Below are 9,562 nucleotides of genomic sequence, written 5' to 3'. Positions count from 1 at the left end.
AAGTTCAATTTTACCAAATCTTCTGAATGAAGTTTTCCATATCAGATGGGGTGAGTACAAAAATTGTTCGAAATATAATGTGCATTTTACTTTTTGAGTGGAAACATTATAATTCAAGAACAATGTGAGAGACTTATACTCATGGGGTCTGGTTATTCTTAGGGACCCTTCAATCATAGTTGCCTATATATTTTTGAACCAGATTTTCAAATCATTGTGCTGCTAGTTTATCAATCAATAAAAACTACTCCACAATCATCATGGCCCATTTCAATGACTTATTTCTTTTCACAGTAACGATTACAATTTTTTTTTCAGATAAAAACACAATCATCATGGCCCATTTCAATTATTTATTTCTTTTCACAGTAACGATTACAATTTTTTTTCAGATAAAAAGTAATGTCTGACGTTGGATCCGAAGATTTTGATGAGGAACAGGGCCCTAACTTGGGAGTTTACGAGGGTGAACGAAATGAAAAGGAGGAGCGACATGGGTATGGAAAAGCAACACTTCCAAACGGCGACAAGTATGAAGGCTATTACGAAAATGGAAAGCGAAATGGCCAAGGTACTTATAAGTTTAAGAACGGAGCTCGATATATCGGTCAGTACATCAAAGGAAAAAAACACGGAGAAGGCATCATGTATTACCCTGACGGATCTAAGTATGAAGGTCAGTGGGTCGATGACATGAGGCATGGGAACGGAACCTACACGTATGTTAACGGTGATTTGTATAACGGTGAATGGACGACAAACAACAGACACGGACAAGGCGTTTACACGTATTCGGAGACAGGAACAAAGTATGTCGGCACATGGGTAAATGGACGAAGGGAAGGCGCAGGAGAACTTATTCACAGCAATCACAAATTTGTCGGTCAGTTCTCATTCGATGTTCCTAAGGGTAAAGGTAAATATATTTTTGACATCGGATGCGAACAACTCGGTGAGTACATGACAATTGAACAGCCAAGACCAGATGACGCTGAGGAAGACGCACCACCAATTTTGGTTCCAAAATGGAAAGCAGGACGAGTTCAGCCTATCCAATTAGCAGACCCAAATGGAGAGGAAGGAGAGGCGCAAGTCGCTGGAACAGATGATACAATGGGTAGTGCTGTGGCTGAGTCTCAGGAAGCCTGAAAAACGGAGATTTTCCCTTCAAATCTATCATCTGCTGTCTCTTTTTAGATTATATTACAGCTCATTGTTGAAAAACTTGGTTTGAATAATATCTGTCCAGGTTAATTTCTATCTGTAAATTACAAATAATGGGATAAATGTAATCCAATAATAATCATAAATTCAAATATTATATGTACAATTACAAGTTTTGGAAATCAAGATACGTCTAGGTTGAGTGCTAATTGCGAAGTTTGTCGATTGGTTATTAATTTGCGGTTGAGAAGCGAAATATCGGGCGAAGAAGGAAGCTGTGTTCGAATGCCGGTTGCAGCACACTGATCAACTCAGCATTTGTTAATCAACGAGGTCATGTCCTCGGGACAAGATAATTTAGATCCTCATCTATATTTTGTGAGGTAACAGAGAGGGAAAACTCCGCCTTCATTGAATTCGCTCTTGACATAGCACCAGCCCGGTTGTTCCTCTCCCTGGTAGACCACAACCTTGAACAAATTAACCGTACTTGTTAACAATTACACCGTTCTTTTATTACACCTGCGACCGGATTGCTAAAACCTGATATAAAGATTTGAGCCCAGTTTTGAACAAACTGATAACAAAAATTTGAAAAAAAAAATTTCAAAAGTTTTGAAAGCGGTTTTACTTTTCTTACTTGGTCTTTAACTAGAGATAATTCATCGACACTGTCTGAGTTGCCACTATAAGTATGAGTCACCCGCATCAAAGAGTCTTCGGGACCAGGAATGATGACGAATGACTCTGGGAAATATCCCTCCAAACCTTTGCACACACCGCGCACCCAATCATGACTGTCTTGTGCTATTATGGTGACAACATCACCCCGCTTGATCGGTAGGTCGTCGGACTTGGAACCGAGGAAGTCACGAGTGACAAGACAGTATTGAGTTCGGAGGCCGCTGCCACCAGCCCGTTTGGACGACTAAATATAATTTTACAAATTTTTGTTTACTAGTTACTCTCATCAGCTGGTATAAAAAGTCATATATAATTTAACGTCAAAAGTTTAAATGTGACACAATTAAATGAAAATTTGTAGGCAGTATGTTTTATTACTTACAGGGTTAATCCTCGGCGACGGCGGCGGTGATCTTGATCCATTACTACTAGCTGACTTAGACACTGAAACGAAGTTATAATTTGCTAAGATGTACCTTCAAAATAAAATACAAGAAACTAATGATTTCAGTGAAAAAAATCAATGATTAAAACGGTTCGATAATAAACTTAATAAATCAAATATTATTAATTTACATGAATCGCAACTCTCATTGGAGAAAGTTCGCTCGTTGCCGACCAAGTTAGCGGCATCTGCCGATGTTGCGCCATTGTGCCCTGAAGGTACCATGAGTTGCGACTGGCCTCCTGCTCCACCGCCGCCCGAATGGTTGGAAGTCGCCCCAGCCGGCGGTCCACTTATTGACTCATGACGGGAGGCGCCGAAGTTAGGATTGGTCGCCGAGTGGTGGAAATAAGGAGAGGAGGAGGAGTTTCCAGCGCCACTGGTTCCGCTGCTGGACGTCGTCTGGCCGCTCCCTGAGTTGAATCTGCTGGGCGATCGGGAGTCTGTTCGGTAGCCGAGGTCGGTCGATTCACGCCTGCAAATTCACAAAACGTTTTTACCGCTCTTCTAGTTAGTTCCTGAAATATGCCGTCTCGATAAGACAGTTAACTGCTAAATTATAGACATGTTTTTTCCAAGCTTCACGCATTCTTGGTATTTATTATGGCTCAAAATTTGGAAAAAAATTATTAAAGTCCAAACAGAAATACTAAGTTTCTTAGGATAAAAAACAGAAAAAAATCGTAGTATTCTTTGTCGACTTATTGTCCTTAAAAATTCAGAAAAAAAACGCGCAGCGACGTCTCATTTTGTACGTTGTAATTTGTAATTAAGCACTTGAAGACCTTCAGGCTTGTTTCCTGAATTTCAAACCTAAATTTTTTCAAATTTCTACGGCAACGCAACGACTTTCGCTGTTAGATTACAAGCCGACTTGATTTAAAAACAGAATACTCAATTGCTATGTCTGGAGCACAGAAAATAGTGATCAAAGTTACATTGATTTTTTGCATTTGTGAGATTAGAAAAGAGCTTGTTGGGGTTTAAAAGTCAACCTCATCTGGCTTTTCATTTTTGGTATCTGAGTTTTTGCGCTTGAAAGAGTAAAATCATTTTAGTTGTTAAATTAACAAACAAAGTTTTGACAAAACTTGTTTTTGTTTTGAAAAACCATTTTATTTTTTATTTATTTTTTTTATTTTTGGGACAATTCCGTGGGTGGCTTAGAAAAAGGAACTTAACTATTTTTATAACATTATTTGGTTCAATTGTGTACAATTAATTTTCGAAGGTAAGCATAAAAAATTTTATGATTTTTAGTACTAAGGAAGCGCTAAAAGAAGCTTCAATGACCCGTTTTTATTAGCCAAATGTATAGTTTGTCGCAATTAACAAAAAGTTTTAAATTTTTGATAGCAAATCTTTGGCTTCTCTTGTTCTAAAAGCGTGTAAAGATCAAAAAAATCCAAACCGTGGTTTACCAGAGCTGAAAAAAAATTGAAAAATCTAATATCGCTGGAGTTACAACTTAAAAAACTCTAATATGATATATCAATCAATCCCATCTGACCATAATTTTTAGTAGCTAATTGAGAAGAGAAAAAAGTAAAAAATACCCAGAGACAAAATAATTTTCTACTTTGTGGTGGAGACGAAACTTAAAGTTGCACCGAATACAAAAATCCATTGCATTTTTGTTGGAGCAATAAATTGAAATTCTTTGACCATTTTTGAAAACGAGATAGAAAAAAACCTGAAATAAGCAATGATTTCTCTCTGGCACAATGAATGTTTTTGAGTTTTTTGGCTATTATAGAAATTGAAATTAAAAAAGTCTAAAATAAGCAATGATCTGGGCTTCGCGACAATTGAGACACCTGAAAACGGACCATGTTGGCTTAATGGTGTTCTCACAAACGAATCTATTTTGTATTTATAAATTTTTATAAATTACTTTGTAACTAGATATCGTTTGGAAACAATTCGTTTTATGATTATAATTGCCAACGAGCAAAATTTCATAGTTAGGCATTGGCAAAAGGTAATCGCTTAATCGGCTTCCCAAGACATGAAGTCGCACAACTGCGCCAGCATTTGACAAGAGTAGTATATACGCGCAATCAATGTTTGCCGTTCAATCTACTTAACAGTCACGAAACTTAGAAGTTGCTAGTTTTAGATTTCAAGTTTAGAAATGAAGGAAAAACTTTCTCACGTTTTTTTTTTCATTCTACAAAAAATTCACGGTTGAAACCTTACCATATTATGAATAAAAATGATAAAGAGAATATATCCCGATTAAAAGCCGTAAAAATTGTTTTCAAGACGTTGTTTGGTCATTTAATTAGATGGCCTCAGAGAGATGTTCTTAGTGTCAAAAAAACTACCTAAACAGCAGAAGCAGTTGAAAATTTTGATCTTTTAATTGTTTCAGGATCTATGCTGCGCTCTATACAGATTTCTTTTCACAGAAAAAAATTATAAAAAACAGCTCATTAAAAAAATTAAATCAGATTTTGACATTTTACTAAGAAAATTGCACAAATTTCAGTCAACTTCTGTCTAAGAGCTTCACAAGGCTAATTTCTTTTTTTTTGGGCTAATTTCTAATAAATTTTTTAATTCATCATTCGTCAACATATCAGCCGTAATTTTTCACAAGTTGTAGAGAAAGAAAACGGCAGAATTCTTTAAAAAATTTTCGTTCAGTTCATCACTTGAAAACTAAAAATTGCAATTTCTATGTTTCGTGGCTGTACCAGTTGTCGCCTGTTATAAATCGTGGATTCACGCACAATCTGGTAAAAGAGCCAGAGGAGAAAAAACTTTCATAACAGCATGAGAAGAAACCATGTGGACCAGCGGAGAAAAAAGTTCCTTAACAACATGACACAGTAGAGCTCACTTGTTGACGTGGGAGTGGTTGGATCCATTACTAGAGATGCTCTCTGTCCTGTTGTGCGACGAGAGGGTGGAGGCATATCGGATTGCATTAAACACGGGGTCTATCTCCTCAACTAAAAGAGACACGACAGACCAAATACAATATTAAAGAAAGTCATACTAATTACAGCAGTGAGATGTTATAAGTTGTTGTCATGGTTAAAGCCGTGAGATATTAGAGATATTCGTTACAAGGAGGATTAAAGAAATGGCCGAAATTTTGATGTAAGTGTGGAAAAAAAGTGCTAAAAAATCCAGGGAATTTTTTTTGCTTACATTTTGCGAGATATAATTCAGATTTTTTCATGTAATTTCCTGGCAAAATAACAAAAATTGTAAAGATATCAGTTTTGCGATATATAACTCAAATTTTGATTTGTAATTTCCTTAAAAAATACCAAAAATTGTCACAATTTTTGGCATTTTTCAAGGAAATTGCTTATAAAAATCTGGATTATATCTCGCAAAACGTAAGCAAAAAAAAATTATTTTCAGCACTATTTTTTTCACGGCTACAACATTTTGAGCCAAACGAAAAAACAGCGCAACAGAAAATGGAAAATATTCTAATGGTTTATACACAAATTCGGTACAAGGCATTTGAATTTTTTCCAGTTTTTGCTGAGCTGTTTTTTCGTTTGGCTTCAGTTTAGGCAACAGAAGGGATTTTTGGTATCTGTATGAATCTGTTTCATATAACGCTACACAATTTTTTTATTGACATGAAAACTTTAAATACAGTTATAAATCGTGCAAAAACCACCCAGACTAAAGCATGTAAATTAGTGCAGTAAATGTGTCAACTTCAATGTTCCAGACTTTGACAAGGTTCGGTAAAATCAAGGAAAACTTCCGCTGCCTCGGGAATTTGAACTAAAAGGTAGTTTTATTTATTTTACTTCTGCTAGGATTAGCAGGATTAAACAGGATTTGTTTCAGAACACCCAAAGTTAGTAGTTCAGTTCTTGATAAATGGTAAGAACAGTTTCAAAAATCTAAAGCTGCTAAATAAACAGAACTTTTTCACCCGTGAACTGGTTAGCGAAAACCGAATATACTTCTGCTACTTACAAACTGATTTTGACCGCTCTGTACGCCAGCCATGAGGAGTAATTTTCTAAATTCGAGAGCAGGAAATGAAAATACTCGTGACACTGGAAAAAATAAAATTGGATTTGGGTGTTTTTATCACCTTAAACAGGTAGCTCAAAAAATATTCAGGCAGGTTTGTGCGAGGTGTTATAATTAAAAATTTTCTCCGGTCCAGTTAGTTTCTAGAATATTTAGATTGCTTCAATTTATTACAAAATGATTTCTGAGTCGGACCAAATTGTCTCTTATGCTATGCGTTAAAAAAAAACTTGTAACTAGAGAACTAAACTGGTTCTCTTATTATTTATTTCACTTTGACCATAAACGCCATACTCTGCAAAAAAAACAATCAAAGGTGAAACATCATTGAAATTTTTTGCTCAAGGCATCAATATCTTGCAGAGCGTGTAAAAGTTTCTGTCAAAAATTGCTAGTAGAAAATTCGAATTTTGTTTGGAGAAAAAAAAATAACCCGAGCCAAAATGTTCTGTCACTCTCATCGAAAATCTGACCTTTAAAACGCATAGCACTAGTCTTCCCGCGCAAAAACTCGGGTGCACCAAATTGAATGTTCGAAACAAACCACGATTGAGCTTACAAAATGTTGATCCGCATCGATTAGCATATTTTTTTTAAGAAAAACTTCCACACATCATAAGTTCCTCGTATACTCATCAAAATTAAAATGGAGGAAAACTAGACCAGTGGCAAACATCGATTCACAATATGACTTGAAAAGTTTCACAACACCACTTGCTAAGTTTGGCCAAAAGGAGCAAGCGTTTGCCTCCCACGAAATCCTGCAGTTTTCTTTTCAAGATTATCGGTACAACTCGATTTAAAATTTCATATGCTAATTTTGTTTTATGCCAGTCGACACATATCTTTTTGGCTGCATCAGGAATAGATATGGGCATAGAGTCTACGATAAATTACAGGGGATGGAGCATCAAATTGAAGTCTAAGGTAAAACATGCACAATTTCATAATTATGAAAATTTAGCTACAACAAACTAGCTGCATTTGCAAACTGAAGATTCCGCTTTGCTGGTCTAAAAGTGAAAAGTTACCAACCGCCTCCTGATTTTCCTTTCTGGTGAGCAGAAACAAAGCAATTATGTTGTCATGGAAAGTTTCGTATTTGGTAGAAGAGAATAATATCATTTTTCATTAAGGTTGATTGATCGGTTTTTTTTTCGCTTAAAACTTTCAAACATAGTATTAAATATCAATACTTGATAGAAAAAAAACATAAGATGATGTGTATGCAGTAGCGTGGCGAGGGGGTGGGTGAGGGGGTTCCGGGTGGAAGGATTGCTTTTTTTCCACCACTCAATTCTGGTTGCCAAAATTTTCCAAATGGTCCCCTCTTTGGTATATTTTTACGTGATTCATTTTCGGCTGGCCAACCTTCGTCGCCAATCTGACTAAATTTGAGGGGGGGGAGCGCGCGCCAAAACAACGCAATTTTTTTGTTAAAGTGCTCAAAACGTCATTTTTGGCCTGATTTTTCAAAAATTTGCCTGCCGCGCAGAAAAGTTTTGACAACAGATTCCTTATAGTATTTTCGGAGAGCTCGGAAAATGAAATAAATTGGTCGACCTAAAAAAAAAAGGTCAACAAAAATTTTTTTTTTAGAAAAACTACCCCTGGAACAATTTCTGCGCACGCCACTGTGTGTATGTATGGGGTGGTTTTGAAAAGTTTCTTGCAAGAATTGGGTATAATAACTACTTTTTTGATTTAAAAAATCTTAATACTCGGTCGAAAAATGAGTGTAGTTATTAAGTATAAGATGATATGAATGTATAAGTGTGTATGTGTAAGTATGTACCGGCTGTCGTGTGCAGTAGGAGGCGTTCTCAGAACAGGAGGTGTGCACTGCCATCTTGCAGTACTTGCACTTCAGACCCTGCTTCACTATGCCTGCAAACAGAAACAACATTTGTATGTTTTCAAAAGGAACATTTTGGTCACAACCTTTTTGGCAATTTTGGTTTTAATTTTTGTTTTTTTTTGCTTTGGTTTTATCTTCCAAATGAGTCTACAGGTTGTCAGAGAAACTATGACATACAGAACAAATGCTGTTGGAGGTTTCGGATTTGGTAAACTAGATCCAAATGTTCTCCAAAGAGCTAACGAGAATACCAATAAATAAAAATGGGTTCCCGATCTCCAAATGAGCAGTTTTAGGACAAATAACTTCGTTTAGATTCGTTGAATGAAAAATATATAGCCAAAAGTTCGGCAATAACTATAAATTGATTTTTGAATTTGAATTTGAATTTAGATACAGTTTAGAGAACATTAATGAACTAATAAACTGCACCAGGGTTACTGTACGGGCAGTACAGCCCAACTGGCACTGGCAATAACCCGAGATTTCTTTTCAGCAGTCCTTTTTGAGTCTTACCTCTGAGTAGGTTTCTGCAGTAGTCGCAGTAGGTGAGTTTCTTGAAGGTGTACTCCACGAATGCGTGGCTCTTCTCGCTGTGGTCGAACATGCTGAACTTCTGCTCCAGAATGTGTTTGGTCTTGCTGCTCAGTTGTAGATCCCGCTCTTCCTCCTCTTCAGGCCACCAGTCTCCCGGTTTGAACAGCAGCAGCTGAACAAAAAGAAGAAAATGGTGAATAAACTTTAGGCTGAAATGTCTCAAAATGAGTTTGGCCAAAGTTGAAACATTTTTGACATTTTCGGCAAATTTTCGACTTGTTTTCCGAATTTTCGACCAAATTATTTTGAGAAAATTTGATTTAATTTGTTGTTAACAAACTAATGAGCCATACAGGGGAGGACTTAAGGGGGAGGGGCGGGTGATATTCGATAACCTCACCAACCAAAGGATCCCCAACCCTAAAGGGTCCCCATACTTCTTCGGCCGACCAACCCTAAAAATTTTCTAAAGGCGCCTTCGGCTCCAATATATACTAATTATTAAGGGAAGCGAGCGCCAAAAAAAAAGATTTTTTGGTGAAAAATCTCAAAAAAAACAAAAACGGCGTTTTTGGCTTGTTTATTGGGCCAATCAACCCGCGATGTGTTTTGTAATAGTAACGCGTATGTTAGTAACCTATGTTAGATATCCCTCCAAATTGGGTCGAGCATGTTCTTTTGTCTACAGTGCTGATTTAATTTATCCGGACAAAGCCAACAAAATTTGAAATTCCAAACTCGGTTTTTTTTTCATATTGGGTGAAAAATAATCACAAAAAAAGAGCACTACTTGCTTTGAATTTTACCAAAATTAGCACGGTGTGTTTGATTTGCTAAATTTGGAACCGCAAGATTGCTCT

General features: G+C 36.5%; 2 protein-coding genes across 2 annotated transcripts; one reads left to right on the top strand and one right to left on the bottom strand.

Moving 5' to 3' along the window:
* Positions 1 to 382: 382 nt before the first annotated feature.
* LOC134856243 (radial spoke head 1 homolog) lies at positions 383 to 1,336 on the top strand. The gene has a single exon (XM_063872585.1). The coding sequence runs from the start codon at positions 403 to 405 to the stop codon at positions 1,147 to 1,149; it is 747 nt and encodes a 248-aa protein (XP_063728655.1). The 5' UTR covers positions 383 to 402; the 3' UTR covers positions 1,150 to 1,336.
* Positions 1,230 to 8,874, bottom strand: LOC134856241 (SH3 and cysteine-rich domain-containing protein-like; the record flags this gene model as incomplete). Its single annotated transcript, XM_063872584.1, is given in 8 exon segments — positions 1,230 to 1,634; positions 1,805 to 2,092; positions 2,231 to 2,292; positions 2,425 to 2,768; positions 5,139 to 5,250; positions 6,248 to 6,293; positions 8,103 to 8,194; positions 8,682 to 8,874. Coding segments are annotated over 8 exon segments (1,140 nt in total). The 3' UTR covers positions 1,230 to 1,529.
* Between the last annotated feature and the right edge of the window lie 688 nt (positions 8,875 to 9,562).

This window comes from Symsagittifera roscoffensis, unplaced genomic scaffold (assembly GCF_963678635.1).
Source record: "Symsagittifera roscoffensis unplaced genomic scaffold, txSymRosc1.1 SCAFFOLD_297, whole genome shotgun sequence".
Lineage (NCBI taxonomy): Eukaryota > Metazoa > Xenacoelomorpha > Acoela > Convolutidae > Symsagittifera > Symsagittifera roscoffensis.
The sequence above is the reverse complement of the archived record's forward strand: the minus strand, read 5'-3'. Positions and strand labels throughout refer to the sequence as shown.

Bases quoted from the DNA above. Each gene is read 5' to 3' on its own strand.
- LOC134856243 (XM_063872585.1), top strand. From the start codon at position 403: ATGTCTGACGTTGGATCCGAAGATTTTGATGAGGAACAGGGCCCTAAC.